This window comes from Pseudorca crassidens, chromosome 1 (genome assembly GCF_039906515.1).
Source record: "Pseudorca crassidens isolate mPseCra1 chromosome 1, mPseCra1.hap1, whole genome shotgun sequence".
Taxonomy (NCBI): domain Eukaryota; kingdom Metazoa; phylum Chordata; class Mammalia; order Artiodactyla; family Delphinidae; genus Pseudorca; species Pseudorca crassidens.
Genome location: NC_090296.1, coordinates 179,856,940 through 179,879,248, shown reverse-complemented (window position 1 = coordinate 179,879,248; position 22,309 = coordinate 179,856,940). Strand labels below are relative to the sequence as shown.

Below are 22,309 nucleotides of genomic sequence, written 5' to 3'. Positions count from 1 at the left end.
AGTGAAACAGGCAATCTTTTTTCCCCTTTACAAAACAGTATATGAAGTAAATCCAACAAGTCCATTCTCCATTTTAATCCTGTAGCAGACTCACAGTATTGTGATCACAAGCTCACTTAACATACCAGTTTTAAAAACACCAAAACATACAGAATAAATAATGTTAAATTATTATCCTGGTGTTTTGGCTAAATAACCACCCAAGAAAACCGAGTGACTGCTAGGGAGAAACATTTTCTTTGTATTCAGAGTCCCATTTTGAGTGGTACAGATGACTTTTAAACTGATCATGACAACACCTGACACCCTCAAAGTCATTCAGCAAAATGAAAATATTATTTCCTCGGGTTCTTAGTTCTACTTGTACAAAGAGCTGATAAAAACACTGTGTCAAATTAATTGTTTCTATTTTCCAAATCCCCTCTGTAAATGAAACCTAGTCCCACCTAACTTCCCCTCCCCCAGTGCATATATTCTCTCATTTAATAACTCTCACTGCTGAGTATTTAACCATTCAATGTCCATTCTATCTCCAGGACCCTAACTCCACATAAAGATCTAAACTCTCCCTTCTGTATATACTTAACCGTAGGGTTCTTTGGAAATAGAAATCTAATATTCTTATCTACATCTATCTACATGATTAAAAATTTGAAAATAGCTGTCTAGTCCCTCTGAAATCTTTTTCCTCAACTTAAAAACAGTGCTTTCAGCTGTTTCTTTTTATAGATGCACTTTCTAGATATTTCAGCCTCCTGAATATCCTCCTCTGAAGGCATTCTTGTTTGCAAGATCCTGAAATATGGTACTTAAAATTAAACATAATACTGGTCTACTATGAATATTATCAGATTTGTACATATTAGGTTGAAGTTCAGCTAATGTACCCTAAGAATCTGACTTCTGGAACAGTCATGTCATACTGCCGGGTTAACATATTCAACTGAACTCCTATTAAACCAGGTTTTAGTCATCTTGTGATTTACAAAGGTGACTATTGAAGGCTTGGACTCTAACCCTACTAAATACCCTACTAAATACTAAAACTCTCTGGTTTAGACCAGGAGTCTGCAAGCAGTGGCCCATGGCCAAATCCAAGCCGGTGCCTCTGTTTGTCCGTGAAATTTTGCCGGGGCACAGTCGTGCCCGTTCACTTGTGTGCTACGACTGCTTTTTCCTTTTTTTTTTTTGGCTGCACTGCGTGGCTTATGGGACCTCAGTTCCCCAACCAGGGACTGAATGGAACCCTCAGCAGTGAAAGTGCCGAGTCCTGACCACTGGGCCGCCGGGCAAGTCCCCACGACGGCTTCTGTGCTACAACAGTGGGGTTGAGTAGTTGTGACAAGACTGAATGGCTGGCAAGTTTAAACTATTTCATTTTGCAATATATACAGCTATCAAATCACTCTGCTGTACACCTGAAACTAACATCACCACCACATTGTAAATCAACTATACTCTAATTAAAAAATAAAGAGAAAATAAAGAATCCTCACTTTATATTGGGAATGTACAGGAACTAAATCATCTTGGCTGGTAAAGCTATTCTCAAGGTGGAGAAACGCTGGACTCCGTGTTTTTTATGGCTCTAAAATACTATAATTAGCTCTTACCCTTTATAGCAGTTCAACGATGACTGTACCCTACCTTTCTCGATGTAATTTTTGGGGGCCCAAGCAGGATCCCCATCTGCATATGGATCGTTATACTGGACTACTGCGGCCTCCTCATCTTCATAGTCCACTGGCGGCGGCGGTGGCGGTGGTGGAGAGTCGTCAAACATGGGAATGTCATCTGGTGGAGGAGGAGGTGGTGGGGTCGGACTATCAGCAACTAAAACATCCAGATACTGAATTTGAATCAGAAATCAGACTAGACAGAAACTCGTAAGTTAACAGAATTGAAGAAAGCTCTAATTCGTATACAGCATGCACTATAATAAAACATGCAATGATTAGAAATAAAAGCTTGGTGTGTTAAAGCTTCTACTACTTTTAAGAATAATTTTGCAATAATAAAATGAGCTAAAAAATTAAGGGTATTAGGAAGTTCTACAAATTAATGAATGCAGAGATTAGGAGACAATCTGTTTATAAGACTACAGGAATAAAGAACTTCCCTTATTCCAAGGCTCAGATCAGAACAAATGTCACTCTTTAGTTAGCATATCTCCCTAAATAAGCCTTACGTCACATTTGTCATTTGCACTATAGTAAACGTTATGAATAACATTAATGGTTTGATAATCATTTATTGTGCACATTCATGTCCCTTTTTTAAAAAGTTACCTTTAGTTCCACAGAAATAAGTCTCCAGTGGGTGGATACGTGTTTATTTTTTGTTTTTTTGGAGGAATAAAAAAAAAGAAAGCTGGTGGTATTAGGTCTGCTTCTATGTGTACGTTTTTCTATTATTTTATTTAAATTTTAACAAGGGAAAATAAATTTAAAATTAAATAATTCCAAGCTAGTAAAAAAAATCTCACTGAATATTTTCAAAAATGTTTGTATTCATAATCAACTTTTTTTTTTTAAGATAATCAACTTCTTAAATGTAGAAAGCAAGCTAAGATTTTTACATTATTGCTAGTAAAACTAAGAATGGGACGAGGGAAAGACTAGATCCTAAAGATCCAATTTTCTAAGAATACATCCACAATAAAGATTTTAAAAATAAAGTACTGCAGGAAGATGTTTAAAAAAAGAAAAAAGAAAGGAACTCAAATCATGCAAAACAATAAAAATGACTCATACCTCAAATTCTAGATGGTTGTGGAATGTGTATGTGTGTGATTTAAATAATCAAAGGTGTAAACAGTGAAACAGGAAAATGTCAGGCTAGAACTGTGTTCAATGAAATATATGATACCAGATAACAAATGCTCCCAATATTAAGGAATTCAGAGCTGGAGCACAACTAATTCTTAAGTTTCTGATTGACAAATTTCTTTAAAAGTTAAAGACATATGAAAATGCTCTGATATAAATTGATACAGGAATTATATAATATCTGCAGTGGAGAAATTCAGAATACCAACATACTAATTCAAATGCCAATTTCTGGGGCTATTTATGTGATCAAAGAAAATGGTCATCATCTATTTGTAATATAGTCTTAAAGTTTTCTACACCCTATTTGGAATAATGCACTGAGAATATAACCAAGGAATCCAGATTTAAAACATAAGCAGATAATAGCCCTACTTGATAACCAATTTAATTCTGTGATTTCTATTTTATCCTGTTGGGGGATGAAAAAGACTATTAAGAAACAAATCCTGTGTGCTGATGCTCATTCGGATAGCTCTCAAACAGGTGTACAATTTATTTTTCTTCCAAATGGTAGGATTCATTTTATTTCTGCCCATCCCTTCTCCATAAAACTTGCAAATATTATTGAGGAGAAGAAAATGCATGTGAATCCATTCTGACATTAAAGAGCCATAGTTCATGTCCTTAATATGGCTTAATGTATAAATTATATATGTTTGCCTGAAATCTTAAAGTACATTTACTCTTGATTTATACATAATTTACTAGTTTACTATGTCCAACTGCTGTTAATCTACACTGGCTTATCTTCAAATTACATACACTGGGGCAAGAGTCCAGTCAGTCTTATTCTCTGTGCATAATACTCTGTCTAGCACGACGCATGATTGTTCAAACGCTTTCAGATGTTAATCATAAACAGATGTAAACACACTGCTTTTTTCAGAGGCTCATGTCTTAAACTGAAACATTTATTAATAGGTTAACTGCTACGTGCATTCATTATCACCAATTTGAGTGCCATAAGTGAACGTTTATGAGAAGAACGAACACAGAAAATCTGTAATTCATAAAACATTTAAGATATTGATACACAATTTATCAACAATCTTCCTAACGTGCTTTTAAAGAAAACAGATGCCAAATAAAGTTGGGCATTCTGCAGCACAAGGAGAATTACTGACTCAAGTTCATATGTTTAGGAAAAAGAACTAAAATAGTACCGTGGGCCTCTTTAGCAAGACCATGCATGTACGTTAACACCGAATTTCTATAAAAAAGGGGTTATTACCAAAAACCTAATCAATGAGCTTTGGACTCACTAACTGGATGTTTATTATGGCCATTTTAAAATATGTCCTAAAAATTCTTGGCTCTAAGGCACTTCAAAAGTTGAACTGGCTTAGTTTTTAAACTCTTGCAGTTTTTAAACTCTTAGAGCATTAAGGACCAGCGATTTACCTTTGTTCACTTATTTTTAAAAGGAAGATTCACTTATTTTTACATGTTTAAACAGAGTTTCCAACCAAATGTAAACGATAAGGTTGGTTTATGCTCAGAAGTTTCAACATTTTGAAACTGTTTTAAAAGCCCATTAAATCACCAATTTCTTAAAGGTAGGGACTTTGTCTTAGACTGTGTATTCCTCCCAGAGCCTAGGACGTAACACTGAATAAACAAATACTTGACTGGACGGAGGGAGGAAATGTGGAGAATAACACAATAGGGTCAGCAAAAGCTGCACGGTGGAATTTGCCACAATGTTTTCTCCTGGAGGATGGGCTGGTCATATGAGTTACACATTTGTTCAAACCATTCTGAGATTTATTTGCATGGTGATGATCCCAAATGAGGTGAGTTAGTACTGGACCACCTTACCATCTTCATCTCAACAGCTATTTTGGCATAATACAATTCAGTAATAGGGGTATTTTTCATTTTGCCAAATAACACTCACTATGATCATGTAGTTAGGATTATATATCTCCCAGAACGTCAAAGTACTCAGGTAGTAATATAAAAACTACTCTATCCTAATTAAATCCATATATTCAAAAGAATTTCCAAGTCATTAAACCTGACCTTCAGAGAAGACCTAAAAAAGGTGACAGATTTGCATGTTCAGAAATCATCCTCATGGGCCCGCACATAGACAAAACATGAAGAGGACTCTACACTGATTATCACTCTTAACGGAGAGCATGGATGTAATTTACTTATTCTTGCAGATTCATTTTTATCCTAACAACAAATCTTAATAATAGGTTCAAAACGATTTACGTATAAAAATCTGAGGCTACAAAGTTTTCTCCAAAAATGTAACCAAAGGAGGAAAACAAAAACAATGAAAAACAAAATAAAACACCCGTCCCAACTGCATGATAAATTTAATCTCACAGTGTAACTACCTATACATCTTGATGAGAACTCAATTCCCCTAATAACTATTGAAAGCTAGTAGTTTCCACACAATTTGAATTTTGGGGTTTGATTACTCTTTCCTTAAAAATCTGCAAAGATCAGATTTCATGTTTTAGGGCATATAAATACGTAAGAAAACTTCAGTTTTGAAAGTCATCTGAGTCAGTAATCATGCACACAGAGGAAAAACTGAAGATCGTGCTCTTCAGTTTCAATAACATATCTGCACTCCTTTTCAAGATAAGATTAGCTTCTCAATAAAAGTAAGGAAAATGATGACTCATCAGCCATGCATGCTATATAAGGAGACAGCCTCTACTCTTGGATAGCTCGGTTTTTCCAAACTTACTGTTTTCCTGCACCCTGGCCACGAAGCCTGTGAGAGGTATCTGTGGAGTCAACTGAGGCATAGGGGGAGGGGGTGGAGCAATAGAAACTGGCAGCAACAACACAGAATGGGGGAAGTAAAACAGATAAAGGAAAGAAAAGGAAACAAACAAAAAGCAGAAGTCAGTTACAAAGACCACAAACATAAGTATGCAAAGAACAGTCTGCAAATGAAACAAAAAAAAACAAAAAACAAAACAAAAACCTGCAGAACCTTCTTCAAGTTCATTTCCCAGGAGCAAACCTAAAGCTGAGTTGTGTTTAGCCAGCTGGTTAATTTTATTAAAAAACAAATACATTTGCTTTAATCCTAATGTTATATTGTTTGGGTAAGATTTAAATTTACCATCACTTTCACGCAATGAAATTTTTGAATTCTAAGGAAAGACTTTAAAAAAACAGCTAACAGTGAAATACCAATAAAGGTTTCCAGGATGTTGTGTCTTCGCCTTATCTCTCTAACCTAACAGGTATGTCTAGCTTTAGGGTGATGTTGTAAATAAACCTAAATAAACAAAACGAATATGTTACAGGATAGCTGTTTATTCCATGTATAAATAAATGCATCAATTACAGGTTTTCTTTAAAAACGAATTTACACACAGCTCTTTAGGAAAAACCCTTGTTTGTAAAACAAGGTTATTATTACTTTTTAAGTTGACAGTTTTATTTTTAAAGACATCACTCTTAAATTTACTAGGGCATAAGAGTGCTCCATATACCATGTTAATTGTTCACTGAATTTCATGGAATATTTCAAGTGACCTTCCTTTCATCAATACTCTGAAAAAGGAAACCTAATCTAACAATAAGGTAAAATATGCAATTATTTGTATTAAAATAATTTCTAAAGAATCACTGGGTAGCTGGAAACATACTCTGTCTTCTTTCTGGAGAACACATAATTTATAGGAAACTGACAGCAAATGCTCATGTGGACAGCAAATGTATTAAAAATTAAAACTATCTAAAAGTAAATATTCATATATTTACCACCCTGTCTTATTTTAACAAGATGGTAATGGCCAAAGATTGCTTAGAAAAAGTCAATAGGACTGAATCACAAAATTCAGTTTACTGGTAGTCACCAAGAAGTGACACTAAACTGACAGGGAAAAACAACTGATTGGCTCCCAAGGATCATTTAATTGAAAGATTGTTTCAATTAATCCAATCTACAAATTCAGTTTGGTAGGCATAAAAATATGAAAGATGTTCAGTATACAAATAAGCAACAACTTAAAGCAGTATATGTGCATTAATATTCATTGTATGGCTAAAAATAACATTCAATTCACTATGAAATTAGTCCTGGTTCATTCTGATACTCTGTATATAGAAGTATACACAAGTATGTATATACTGGAACAAGTGTGTGTGTGTGTGTGCGCGTGTGTGTGTATACACACACACACTTGTTCCAGTATATACATATATATACTTTTAATAAAACATTATAGCTTTTTAACTTAAAAAAAAAACAACTCCCACAAACCTAAAAAATTTTTTTAGAAACAACCCTTAGTAATGAGCCATGCTGGTTAGTACATAAAGAAAAAGAGGCTATGTTGTGACAATACTAATCATTATCACCACATTTAGACAGAAGGGGAATATGCACATCAAAACACTAAAAACATTTACATACTACTACTACTGCTACTACAACACCAACAATAACTCAGGTTGAAGGATAATTAATTTGACAACACACAATAATATATTTAAAATTTGAGGCCAAATTTGCTTTATGATGTCCAAAAATACAGTCATTCAGTAATGAAAATGTCTTGTTTGAGGATAAGCAACCCACCCAAGTACTGTTAAACCAGAACCACACAAACATGTATCAGGTGAAGAGTCACCAGAAACCCTATTTGCGGAGTAAACTAAGCGATGAAAAAAATAATGAACACAAAGATGGGATCTAAAAATGCAGAATATGAAAAAAAATTAAAAGTTCATGAAACTAGTGAGACTAATAATCAGATTAACTGTGGAATTCTCAGCCGCCAGCTACTTTTCATTACCAAAAGGAGACCAGGGGAAATGTGAGGTAAAATTCTAACTGGTAAAGTTTCTTAGTAGCTTGGATGAAAATTTTAGTCTGGAAAAGGGTTGTATAAATTTTGGGATTATCTATGAGTTGTGATATTTCTGCTAAAGTGGTTTTCAATACTTAGGACGTTTTTTGTTTATAACAATTAGTCTTTAAAGTTTAACCAAAAAAATAAATAACAGAACTTTCTCCTTAGCTCTACTTTAAAACTTGTTCAAAACATGCATCATAAATGAAAAGAACTTAAAACCAACTTTCTATGTAAATATGGAGTATTCAGTGTTTTTTAGGTAAAATAATATAACATAACATGCAGCCTACAAAAGCAACATGAGGAAGTGTTTCAGTCTATGCCTGGTGATCACCGCTTCAAGCCAGTAACAAATAGTGAACTGGCTCATTTCAGATTTCTCCTGGTTGGACTGAGCATTTTGATATGGAAAGTGGAATTAATGACTACTCTAAGCAATTTGAACTTTCTCACATTTTATGCCAAAGCTATTTTCTAATCTTATCAGCCTTTAAACACTGATTGCAGTTAGTGTTGAGATGTGCAATTTGAGGTGAACAGAAAAAAATCAAAACAAAGTCCTCCCCACTGTTACAATTATTAGAGACAGAATAAGCAGGCATCACAAATGGTTTTTAATGGTTTGGAACTCATTTCAGTATAGGTTAACAAGCTTAAAAGTGATAGCCAGCAATTTCATTATATTATTGTAAAGAAAAACTGTCACAATGTTTTTAAGTTTACTGTTATTGAACTGTATCAAACATGCCAATAAAAATAAATTCAGCTTAATTAATTTCAGTGGTTTTCTTCTCTAGTTCTACTTACAGTAGTAAAAATTTCATCAGTTAAATTTTAGTATACGAGTATACTCAGTAAGCCTGAATTTTTTTGAAAGGGATAAGCAATTATTCTTAAAATGATATGCTTCAAGGTCTAACTTTTTTTTTTTTTGGCCGCACCATGCAGCATGCGGGATCTTAGTTCCCCAACCTGGGCTCAAACCCGCACCCCCTGCAGTGGAAGTGCAGAGTCCTAACCACTGGACAGCCAGGGAAGTCCCCAAGGTTTAACTTCTTAAAACAAAAATAAACATGAAATAGCACGGTTTCAATTGTTGTCTATCACTGGCAAGAATAACAATTTCAAATAATTTCCTTCAAAAGGAGCTCCACTGCTGCCGTTAAACCTGCAAAGCACAAGCTTACTTGAATTCTGAGAATAAAGTGGACCTCCATTAACATGAGGCTGAGCAGAAAACTGAGCCGTCACAGAGGGAGTCCGTCTGTATCCACCAGAAGATGTCGAGGAAGTGGTAGAGTTGTGTCGAGAAATCTGCCTGGTCATTGTGCCATACTGGGAACCAGGAGCTGAGCCCGGGGCTGCTGAAAAGCATTAGTCAAAGGCAACCAACAAAGAACTTGAGCATTGCGCGTCACCTCCGATGGCAGAACAAAGAGAAGGAGACTATCAGCAAGAAATGTTTATTACTTTTTAAAGCCCACAGCACAAAATAAAGAGAAAAGTAAAGATAAAACATAAACAGCTCTATCTCTGAAGTTACAAAAAGAAGGAAAAACAGATACTGTGTGGAAAGTGCAAAAGTAAATAAGTAATATTCTTAAGCCTTTTAATTTAGCATAATACCAAATGGTATTTTGCTAATAAAATGTATAAATTTTTTTCTGTAACATTTTAAAACATACAGCTTTTATATGTCAACTGTGTCTTTCCAAGAAAATAAGTACCAAATGATAGTCTGAGGTGGAAAGCATCAGTTTTTAGATGTGAGTATCTTAGTATCTGGTTTACAGACTTCTCCTTTCCATTTGCCAAATCTTCAGAAGCACAGTATAAGAATCTATCCAGCCAAACCCAGCTTAAATTATAAAATGTAAACAATTAAGCATATTTTCCACATGCACTACTATATTTATTTGAATGTTTAATGTATTAGCAGTTATTACCAATACATATTATAGTAGAATCATTTTTAAGAGAAGTATAATTTCTAGTTTCAAAGCACTTATATATGTCAGATTCGTTGTATATCTCCCAGCTTTTAAGAATTACACACTTTGCCCTATCACTTACATTTCTGTAACTGATAAAGCTGAAAAAAATTTTGGACTCTGTAAAACATGGACATTTTAAGGCAGCTTTGTGTAGAAAATCCGTTATCTTTTTCCATATCCTTGGAGGGCTTTTTTTCCGTACTACACCCAAAGCACATTTTTTTTTATATTATGCATATCTAAACTAACTAAAGTATTAACAATACTTAAAATTTTATTTACCAACATTTCAGAAGTTTAAAATTTTAAAGGTTAATATAAAGTTCAAAGCCTCTAAAGTTAACTATACCTTCCAAAGGTAACTTCAGGATTAACATTATCCTCCCAAACATCTAACCATGACTGAGCAAATAAAAAGACAACATCCTGGTTTACTTTCATTCAGTCATCCAATTTAACCTCTCCTAGAGGTCATATAAATTATTAGAAAAAAGCCATACAGCAGAGGTTGTTCATTAAAAGAAGTGCTAATATTCAACATTTTGGAGCTCCCAAGCCATAGGCAGTCACTAATTATTTAAATCATCCACATGCTCAATTCCTAAACAGAAACACACTTTATAAATAAGAGTCTATTCAAATGCCTTCAAGAACGAGTAACTCTGGACAGGTAAGTTTTCCAAAGAGCTAAGAAGTAACCCTTTAACCATTTTTAATAGAAATCTCAATAAAATGATTTCTATATTTCTTTTGACTTATATAAAAACTGTATAAAATCCAGGTTATTTGTCTTGGTGATTTAAAACCAAAATAAAGCTATTTAATAGCAGTTCCAAACTATGCATATTTTAGAATTTATTTTAATATTAAAATAAAATTATGAAATAAATAATACCAAACGGTGTATGATTGATATATACATAATCATACATGCTATATATAAATAATACATATACATATGGTTACATATACTAATATATATAATTATTTATACTGGTTATATATAATTTGTTTACATAAATAAATATTATTTATATTTTTATATATATTACATATATTTTTTTAAGGAAAAATACTCAGCTCCAAGAACTAGAATATTACCAGTATCACTGAAGCTTGTTTGCCCCTTCTGAACCCCAAACTCCAAAATATATGTGTTAAACATTCTCTCTCTTCACTATACAGTAAGTCCCCTACTCACAAACCTTCAAGTTGCGAACTTTCAAAAGATGCGAACATGCATTCGCATGTCCAATCACTTAAAGTTAGTTCACGTGTCTGATGTACACTGTCATGTGCGTGCATCCTCTACAAGTGGTTGTGCTTCTGTGTACTTTACTGTACAGCACTGTATGGAGTACAGTAGTACAGTACCTTTATTTCAAGCCCAGAATGTCCGGAAGCAAGTGTAAAAGCAGCATTGGTATAGCTGGTACTACTGTAATTTTCAAGGTACTGTACTGTAAGATTAAAAATGTTTTATTTTTTGTGTTTGTTATGTATTATCTGTGTGAAAAGTGTTATAAACCTATTACAGTACAGTACTACATAGCCAATTGTGTTAGTTGATACCTAGGCTAACTTTGTTGGACTTAGGAACAAATTGGACTTAATGAACGCGCTCTCAGAACGGAACTCGTTCGTATGTAGGGGACTCACTGTATGCAGTTTTTTAAAAATCATAGATAATTATAACCTTAAACAGTACACCCAGAGACCTTGCAAATTTATAAACTTTCATAATGGAATGATTCTGTATTGATTATGTATTTCTGCTGTTTTCCTTTGATATTATCTTTTAAGATTCATCCATGTTGAGAAGTATATCAATATATCATTCATTTTTATTGCTTTATTTGCATATGAACATGCCACAATTATTTATCCATTCCACTGTAGACATTTGGGATACATCCAGATTTTTGCTATTATTATTATACCGCTACTGTGAACATTCCTAAATATGGTTCCTAAGTTTCTCTGGAACAGTGGTTCGCAAACTTCAGCAGTGATCAGAATTTCACCTTGAGGGCTTGTTACAATACAGGCTGCTGGGCTCCAGTCTCAGAGTTTCTGAATGAGTAGGTCTGGAATGGGACCTGAGAATTTGCATTCCTAACTAGTTCCCCCATGATGATGATGCTGTTGGTCTGTAAATCATACTCCAAAAGCCACTGCTCTAGTATAGTAGTTTTTAAACTTTATGGTCTTAGGATCGACTCTAAAATTAGAGAACCTCAAAAAATTTTTGTTGAAGTGGGTTATACCATATTAGAAACTGATTAATTACCATAATTAACTGATTAATTACCATATTAGAAATTAAAACTGATTTATCTTTAAAATACATAAATACACAAATACACAATCCATTAGTTGTCAAAAATGATGTTATCATATGTTATGTAGCCTCTGGAAAATTCCACTGTGTACTTGTACCAGAATGAGAATAAAAAAGGCAAATAAGTCTTAGTATTATTATGGATATAGTTCTGACCGCAAAAACTCCAAGAAAGGATTTTGGCAACCCCCAGGAGTTCCATAACCATGTTTTGAGAACCAGTACGCTAGGGCAAATATCTAGAAATGAAACTGATAAATCTAAGGTAGAAACTTGGTTCAACTTGACTGGGTAACAACAAATTATGTTCTAAAGTGACTGAATCAACAAATAAACTCCCACCAGCAACGTACCTTTCTGTTACTGCACATCCTCATCAACATATGGTACTGGTGGACTTCTACATTTTTACCTATCTGGTAGCTATAAAATAGTATCTCGTAGTTTTTGTTTTCCTGATTATTAATTAGGTTGAGGGCATTTTTTTTCCACATGGACTTTCTGCCAACAATTTCTATTACTTGGGTCTTTTGTTTATTACTTCCTTTTCCCCTCCCCTCTGAGTACAAGTGCCAACGTTTTGAAAAGAAGTTGCTAGATGGCTTTATTTCACCTAAGCTCTCAATATTTGAAACAGCTCTTTATCCATTTCCACCCAAATGCTACTGTGCATTTCTAGGCTGAATGGTTTTATACCAAGTCTATATTTGGAATTCCTTATATGCTCAATCCAGTCTCCCCCAACTTGGGAGCAATTTAAATGTATTTTATTGAACAAAATGTTTCATGGCATCCTCAGATGCCATAAATCCTGGGCTATATCAGAGTTTTTCAGCTGTGACCCACTGGAAAGCCTCAGGGTACCCCACACCGCACACCATTCTCTTTTTCATCTTCTTCCTCTTGTCCCCCACCTTCACCCCACTCCTGTGACTGTGGTATATACCAGGGAGTTCCAAATCAAGTTTCACTTTAAAAAAATATTACATCACTATTAAAAAAAATTTTTTTTGAACAATCACTGCTATAATATTCCTAGAAAAATCTAAACAGAACAAATGCAAACCACATTAAATTGGTTATAAAATAGGCATAGAAGCATCTGACATCACAGAGAGGTTTCTGTGTAACTTCAGAGGCCTTGCACCAGAAGAAATTAGTGTAAATTAGATTTAATACTTTAAACTTTGTATTACCACCTACAACCTAACAACTACAAAAGCGAGCCGTCTAACAGAGGAGCTTACTGTGAACTCTGCACAGTAAGGTAAATCACTCTGGTGGTTATGCAGTCTCACCTATCACAGTGTTCACGGGCAGAAGTAGTGGAAGAGGTGGTGCTGGTGGAGCTCCAGAAGGAGGAGGGACAGAAATGTTTTCTAATAAAATAGTTTATAATTCAGGTCAGAGTGCAATAAACAGAACTAATCATTCTGAAACAGTAAGGAAGTACGTTTTGGAAATAAGAAAAAAAGAGAAAGATACCCATATGTAAAGCATGTTCGAATGAGTAAGAATTTTACTAGGTAAAAAGATCATTGAGTTCACGCATTCATTAACTATAAAATATGCCTGTTTTTATAAGTAGCTTTTTCTCCCTTTTCAACAACATCCTTGAGAAACTAAGTATTTTTCTCTAACAACTTTTGATTATCAAACTTACTTTTAAAGTGTGTACTTTTAACACCATAAAGTCCTCCTTTCACTTAATAAAAAAATCAAGGGACCAATTTAATGCTCTGCTGTGATTTCTTAAATTTTTATATAATCTAAAAAGTAAAAGAGCTTCTCCTGGTTTAATCCCATTTTATATTCATGGCATTTTACTGAAATACGTATTGAATACCATACATAAATGTAGTAAAGTCACAAAACCAGCTAACAGTGGAGTTGACATACTTACTAGCCTATAAGGCAACATCAAAGTTCAATGATACATAATTCACATTAAAGACACTGATCTTTTGGTTGAATTATCAATAATATTGGTTTGCTCTTGAAATAATAAATATCATTCTTGACTTGTGCCCAAGGCAAGTATTTCTAAAGCAAAATGTCCAAAAAGTTATTTAATAAAGCTATTTAATATGCTTTTCTATAAGTAAGGAGAAACATCTGCAAAACTCTAAAGACCCTGTGAAAACCAATCAAAAATTGTTTTTAAATTTGCTTTCATTCTGGCAACAATCTCATAAGTTTAATAAATAGTTTTATCTAATGTAATTAAATTATTTCAGACTTCCATAATAAAGCTAACTACTACCACATATTAAAATGGGTGAGTATATGACACACCTGGTCCAACAGTGGGTGGTGAGGGTGTAGGCACGGCAATGGGAATGCCAATACTGCTGCTGCCACTGTTTTCTCGGCTTCCACTTCCTCCACTGCTTCCACTGCAAAGGAGAGAGAAAAATCATGAAAATAGCAATTCTAGAGATTTACTCAGGAAAAAAATCAACTCAAAGCCACTAAATACTCCTTTTATGATGCATATGTGTGTGCTTGTATGTATACACACAAGTATATATAAAGACAAATTTTAACAGTCCAATATAAATTTTAACCCTAATACTTGAAGTGGTTCTTGTGTTTCACTCTATTTCTCCAACTACTGAAAAACCAATATAGTCACATAGTACTCAGAACTATAAGAGATCACTGAGACATGAATGACCAATATAATCTTATAGTACAATGAGTCAACAAGGATTTATTTAAAACCTCGTATAAACAGCAGTGAACAAACAAGACATGAACCACACTGTCATGGAGCTCTTCACTGAGACTGTGAAAACTGACATTAACAAATAGTGTGATGGAAGCCACAAAAGATGCTATGGAAGTTAATAAAAACGGTAACCAGTTTTAGTCTGAAATTAGTATGTAAACCTCCACTCATCTCAAAGAATGGCAATAAAACACGGAAATGTTTGGAAAAAATGAGCAAATGACAAAAAAAAGACAAGACAATAATGAAGTTTCAGCAAGGCACAGTCTAGAATAGTTGATACTACTAAACTTTAACCAATTACTTCTATGGACTTACTGTCCCTTTAGGTATACAACCTCGCACTGACCAGTTTTAGTAATGTATGTGTGCACATGTACATTATGCAAATGTACATATGTACACGTGTAGCCTTAAGCTCCATATTATACTTTTAAAAATCAACATCATTGGCTCAGTAGGCCCAGAAACCCAACAGGGCAATGATTTGCACTGCCTAGATAAGTTTTTTCCCTCCAATATGAGCATTCTATAATCACATTATCACATACTAATAGAAAGGGGAAAAAAGCTATTTATATAACAAAAATAGCTTTGCTATGAAGGCCTCCCTCCTCCCAAGCTGGCCAATACTCTGCTTTCTGCCACCACCGTATCACAGACAGATGAATATTTTTGCACTTATGCACTTCCACAATTACTGGCTTATGTGCCTTTTTCTAACATGGAGATTGGCAAGTTACAGCCCACAGGCCAAATCTGGCCCATGGTCTGATTTTTACAACCTGTGAGCTAAGAACATTTTTTTTACATTTTAATTAGTAGAAAAAAAATCAAAAGAGGAATAATATTTTATGACACATTAAAATTATATTAAATTCAAATTTCAGTGCCATATATAAAGTTTTACTGGAACACAGCCATGCTCATTCATTTACGTGTTGCTGGTAGCTGCTCTCATGCTACAATGATAGAGCTGAGTAATTGCAGCAGAGACCGTATGGACCACAAATCCTAAAGTATTGACAATCTGGCCCTTTATAAAAAAGTTTGTTGATCCCTGTTCTAACAGAACAAGTTCCTGAAAAAAAGAACTATATCTCATAGGTATATCCGTGATATCTAATGAAGTAACTCTTAACAACTAACTAGTTGTTGAATATGATTAAACTATTAATTACTACATCCACTATAAAGAACAACCATGCTGGTATAATAATTCAATAATAAACATATAAAAAAACCCCACAATTTTGGTCCTCATTGAACTTACCCTGATTCAGTAACTGCAGATATCAATATGACAATTTATTTACTAACAATAACAACAAATAACAATTACATAGCATCTAAGAGCGTGATATATCCTGCGTAACTGAAGCCTCCAAAATGATTTTACCAAACTGTATTTCTAATAAAACCATCCTAAAAGTCAAGGTAAAGAGGGTCCTTGCCCAAGTTATTAAGTGAGAGGTAAAAATCAAAGAATAAAACAAATTGAGCTATACGATAATTTTGTCTGGCTTTATAAACTTGCACAAAAATAAAGTGGCTACTTTTGAGGGGAGGAAGGCTGAGGCAATAATTGGGAAAGGGCCTGAGGGGGATTTCTGGATTGCGGTTATGTTCCATTTTCTGATCTGGGTGATGGTTACATGACTATATTCAATTTGTATTAATACATCAAGTTGTTACACTTAATAAAGTATATACTTTTCTGAATGTATGTTATGTTCCATAACCAAGTTTTTAAAAATCCACTGGGTAGCTGATTTCTAGAACCTTTTAAAATGAATTTATATAGTAACATATTCTAGTACATCAACTCTCTTAAGAAATTCTTCCTCAGATCTAAACTGTTTTCTTTCCTCCAACCTCTTAAAGTTTAAATCACATTGTAGAGTTTCTGATGTTTAACCTTTTATCCAAAAAATTTAAGAGTGGTTACCTTCATCTTTTCTAAAAGACCATTTTAAAAAAACATTCTTCAGACTTCATCCAAATATACATTTGTACCTCTGTCAAAAGGAGGAAATACTAGCAATCTGCTAGCAGTATAAATAGATACTAAAAAATCTAAAAAATAGAAGTTATAACATATATTTAAAGGAACATAAACAATATTAATACCCTCAAACTTTTACATTCTATATTAGCATTAGACTAGCACTTTACCTTTACCAGCAACTCTATAGTAGTTTGTCACCAATCAATAATGCACATTCTCAGTTCAAAGGCTCAACCTAAAAATTTACCTGTGTGTCCTCGGTCTCTGATTTAAAGAAGCTGTCCTGCCTGGACTATGCTGACTTCCAAGCCTAGCAGGACTTGTCATGTAGTCATTAGGAACTGTTGGAGGTTTAACAGGTTCCAGGGTTTTGTAAGGAGTATTTCGTCTAAAGAAGCATAATAGAGAAAGGAATATGAATAAGAAAGATAAATGGTATTTTCTCCCAAATTTGTGACTGTCCCTTTATAACCAAGTATAACACAAGTTTTGGGCTTTTTTAATAATAAAGTTTGTTTTTAAAAAACATTTTTAATTGGGGTGTATGAATTTTGTTACTTTAACACAAAAGCTAAAATTTGTTGCCTTTTCTTAGGAAAACCAATGGAAAGGGTAATTTAAAAGTTCTCATCTTATTTCTAAAAATCATGGTTATAATTTTTTTAATGCTCAGTAATATCAAACTTTGAAATACATATTATTCCCAGATCAGTAACCCACAAGCCACTGTCCTTGTATATTATGGAAGCTAAATATCTCCTGTGCAATTTACTCCTACCTCAATCTAGAGATATATGAACAAGTACATTCTGATCCTAGATGTGATGCCATTAACTTCTCAATAAATGATTTTAACTTTTCTATTTAATAACTTTGTATGTTTTTTTCAGAGGTAAGGGGTTTACAGAATGAAAATAGAAACTAAGATCCTATAAGAAAGCTGATTGCTGATCCCTGTTACTATAAAATGATTCCCCCACCCCTCCACCAAAAATAAGGAGTCTAATTTTCTATAATAAAGTGAACTATCTTTCAGAAATGTCTTACGAAGTATTCAATATTTGTATTGCATTGAAAATTGGAAAGGAAGAAGTCACAATTACCTTTTCTACTTCTCCACTGGCCTTCTTACAAAGCTACTCTAGAATGAAGGGCCCTAAGATTACCAGCAGAAGCACAGTTAGAAGTACTCCAAGTAAAGAGTCCCCAAGTCTCAGGGGAAACAGAAGAACTGCAGGCTAGCAAACCAAAGTACACAAAGTAGACCACTTATTCAAGGCTCTGTAATATCAATATTGCAAATACATGTGAAGACACCATATATGGAACCTTCTGGTCATTTCATTTTAAATAAACATAACTCAGATTCATATATAAATCTTTTTATATATGTATTTATATATTTATATTTTTTAATGAATTAGAAGATAATAAATAAATAATGCTCATTTACATACATACAAAAAAACTTTTCTAGTACAGAATTCCTTAGAGAATATTACAGAACAGGCAGGTTCATTTTGGATACTGTTCAAGGAAATAGGAACCAAAATGAATTTGTAAAAGGTAGTATTATCACACAGAGAGGGTCCCGTCACAAGGATCCATACATTTACTTAAGTCACAAAAACATCTCTTCCTTTGACATACAAATCCTCTTGTAAGATGTAGCTGAATTCTTACCCCAATGTTCCCCGGCCTGACATGGGAGGACTCGGTGGTTTCTGAGTAGGAGGATTTGTTCTCGACAGTGTGCCAGTTCTTGCAGGCTGGTTATTTCCATGCTAAAATGTGGAAAGAAAAGCTTTTAGTTTTATATCAAATTGTTCTCTTGGTGTTTTGACACCATGTATTATTTTTTTTATTATCAGAATGTGAAATAAGGATTCCCAGACAGTTTTAATAACAGACTTTGGTACTACATTTTAAAAAGTCAAGATACCACTTGCACTTGGCTTTTCTTATTATTTTATGCCCTTCATACCAATTTATTGCAAAATACAGGTGAGATTATTGAATTTTATATATTATTTTATTGTTAAAAATGTTCACTGAGATCTAACTTATCTGCAATTCAAATGCTGGGTTTCTTAAAATTTTTGGAATGTGTGCATGAATATAAACTGCAGATCTCAGTGTCAATTTGCTAAAATATTCATCTAAAAAAATCACCTCTATCCCAACAACTCAGTAACAAAGTCATATATAATGCCTGGGAAACCTCCTATTTGTAAGTCAATAAAAGCAAGGCAACTATCAAAAAATGAGCAAAGCAATAAATGTTAGCAAAATTAATGTTCCTATATAAATGCAGATGTCAATATATCTTTGATATATTAACACATCCAAGCTAAATGTTGCTGATTTGAACTGAGTTTGAGTATATTTAATCTACATAAATCCTATGGGGAAAAAGCAGACAGACATAGGAAAAGTTTTCAAATTTTAGTGGCTCTGCAGCCTCTATCGATATAGAGGGGAAACTGTGGATCAAATGATAAGTAGTAACTCTTACCTTGGCTTTTAGCCACTTTACGTTGCAAAAAAAGGGGGGAAAAAGTAGAAATTAATTCTAGATAAGTTATATCTGATAGGACAGGTTCACATTTACAGTTACTCAATTCATGTTAATAAGCTTTTTTACCCAGTCATATTTCAAATATTTTGTAAAGAAAAGATATCCATAAGCAGCAGGGAAATATTCATGGGTATCACATATTTTTTCAAAATAATACATTCATAAGGAAATCACTTAATTATGCCAATCTCATGCAGCTCCAATAATTTCTTAGGTCAGTATTTTATCCTATGAAATTAATCCAACTGAATCACAGATGATTTAAAAAACAAATTTTGATTTAAACACAAACACCATACCTCATTAAATGTATGGCTACTTTAATACATCAGTGCACAAGACCTAAGAATGCTGGATAATGAATGCCCATGTATGAGTATTCATTATTTGAATGGTAGTATATTATTTTAAAGAGTGATAAACTGCAAATGTTAAAATTCAAAATCACAGCTTGTTTTCCAAATTCAGAAAAGGACCTAGCACCTCAGTGTTTAAAAACAAAATTACAATGCACAATAATAGCTTAGCCAGATTCTAATTAAGGAACAAGCAAACAGGGTCTGGATACCCTCTCATGTGTAGCTTATGAATACAAATCCTGACCAGGCCAACACTAGTAGAAAGTTATATGTTGCTCTAGTTCTAAATTTTCTTCTGAACAAGTTTGACCATAATTCAAAACTGAAGAAAAGCTGCTTTGATCCTAAAGGCTACTTCTATGAAAACTGGCTAGCTTATACATATGAAATAATGCGTCCAAAGCATCCTACTTGTACCACGCCACTTAAGAAAAAAATGCCTTCAGGTTGCAGTCTTTTCCTACATTTTGGGGTGGGGTGTGGGGTCTAAGTTCTTTCCATAATACCTGCCATTCCAAATATGTATCTATCATTTTCAAGTGACCACAGAAGCAACATTAAGGAAATCATCCAAAAATGGAATATCCTTTGACTTATATTCTCATTTCTAGAAACTGTGCCAGAATCTTGGTATTCTTTAGTGTTTGTTTAGAATAATATGACTCATTTTTATCCTGATTAAACCATGTCTGGAATCCTACCTAGCCACTACATTTCACACCTGGATTTAGAAATTAAACTTGAATAACTTTATTATCCTTGAAGATAAGCTTTATTAATATGATAGCATTATAATACACTAAATACTATTCTAAAGTAACTTAGAAATATTCTAAATATGACCACACATCTTCCCTCATTTGCTGTTTCAAGTGAACAAGAAACAAACAAAAAAAACAGCATACAAGTATAAACTGGTCCCAAATGAAAGGATGAAAGGAGAATTTAATTGGGCATGAAAATTCTAGTTGAACTCTGCTACTATGCAATGGTGTAACCTTTAACCTCTTATGGAGCACAGCCTCCTCTCTTAAGTGCATGTTTATGTATACAAATGTGTTGGGGTTAGCGAGTGTTGGAAGGAAATGATCTCTATACCTTACAACTCAAAATATAATTGTTAGCAACCTACAAAATTTTTCCATTTCAGTGTCCCCCAAACACATTCAAAACTAGGCTTTTTATTTCCTTAAGATCTCACTTCATTTCCTTAACATTTACATTTATGGATGAGTCAGTTTACCATTTCCTTGGAACCTCAGGTTGAAAATAGAACTCTTTGATTCCTACCTACCTGCAAGCCCGAAGTAGATCATAAGCTTTGCATACCACAGGTACGAAAGTCTGTAAGATGCCAATTCTTTCTCTGAAATGACTCATTAGCTCACTCCTCTAATAAAATCGAAACCTTTTAAAAATACCATTCCTATGTATTATAAAGCTTTAGTGTTTCCATTAATAAAATGTAATAACTCCTAGATCATATGGTCTTTTCAAGGCTTGAAAACAAAGACATATGTGGAAAGTCGTTCATAAGTTATGAACCAGGCTATAAAGCTGTTAATTATTATAACTGTTTAACAGAAATAATTTTAAATGTTTCTACTAAGTGCTCAAGCCTTCTCTAGTCTAAGCATACTCTGAAACCTTGTTCTTCCTTCTATTAGGATGAACTTTAGTATTTTTATTTTATTAGGATGAACTTTATTGTTCATCTTCTTTTTTATTCTCCTTTAGGCAAACTTTCTGGCAGTCTCTCTATGCAAGGATTCTCTTATCTATATCTTATGCTGTTTCCAAAAGTCAAACCAGACTTACCTTAAGACACCTTTTCCATATTTTAAATTCTTACTAAACTTATGTGTACCACCTATTTCATAGCATAAAATGCATTAACACAATAAATATCAATTAAATGAATAATACAAATACCAAAACACTAAAATTTATGCCATGAAAGAAGAAAATATGATGGAATATTTAATCTTGGGGGGTAAAAAACAACACAAAACTTGGTAGCTATAAGAAGAAATATTGGGACTTCCCTCGTGGTCCAGTGGTAAAGAATCCGCCTTCCAATGCAGGGGACGTGGGTTCGATCCCTGGTTGGGGAACTATGATCCCACGTGCCACAGGGCAACTAAGCCTGCGCACCACAACTACTGAGCCTACGTGCCTCAACGAGAGCGCCTGCAAGCCGCAACTAGAGAGAAGCCTGCGCGCCGCAACGAAGACCCCGCATGCCACAACTAAGACCCAACACAGCACCCCCCCAAAAAAAAGAAAGAAAAAAAATAATTTTAAAAAGAAATATTAATATATTTGGATACAATTTTTTAACATCCTGTAAATATTTGTTTAAAATACCAAAGCATCAAAGTCAAAAGCCAAACAGCAGGATGAGGAAATATTTGCCAAAATATAAGGAGCTAATTTCTTTGATAGAAAAAATAACCCTTACAAGTCAGTAAGAAAACAAACTTCTAAATAGAAAAGTAGGCAAAAGATAAGAAAATAACTCTAGAACTGTAAGTACAGTGTCTTCCAATCCTTAAAAGTGCTTTAGACGCTAATTTAAAAATAAATCTACAGTTTTCCTCCTTGTAGTTTTGGCCCTGGCATTTGCTCA

The 22,309-nt window shown here is 33.8% G+C and overlaps 2 protein-coding genes across 17 annotated transcripts in view; one reads left to right on the top strand and one right to left on the bottom strand.

Annotated features, from left to right (window-relative positions):
- The window catches only part of PDSS1 (decaprenyl diphosphate synthase subunit 1), a 68,424-nt gene extending 57,065 nt beyond the window's left edge, over positions 1–11,359 (top strand). The window contains exon 12 of the transcript XR_010933608.1: positions 8,815–11,359. The gene's annotated coding sequence lies outside the window, so the exon portion shown is untranslated. The remainder of the gene's footprint in view (positions 1–8,814) is intronic.
- Positions 1–22,309, bottom strand: part of ABI1 (abl interactor 1) — a 127,833-nt gene that overhangs the window by 2,925 nt on the left and 102,599 nt on the right. For 2 of the 16 annotated variants that reach the window (XM_067701674.1, XM_067701577.1), the window contains 7 exons: positions 19,259–19,273; positions 18,427–18,527; positions 16,991–17,131; positions 14,300–14,400; positions 8,857–9,033; positions 5,542–5,628; positions 1,648–1,833 (listed from right to left, as the gene is read on the bottom strand). In XM_067701674.1, coding sequence (XP_067557775.1) covers positions 1,648–1,833; positions 5,542–5,628; positions 8,857–9,033; positions 14,300–14,400; positions 16,991–17,131; positions 18,427–18,527; positions 19,259–19,273 — 808 coding nt within the window. Of the gene's footprint in view, positions 1–1,647; positions 1,834–5,541; positions 5,629–8,856; positions 9,034–13,302; positions 13,384–14,299; positions 14,401–16,990; positions 17,132–18,426; positions 18,528–19,258; positions 19,274–22,309 lie in introns of all 16 variants that reach the window. The other 14 variants (XM_067701682.1, XM_067701690.1, XM_067701611.1 and 11 more) reach the window with 14 other exon arrangements.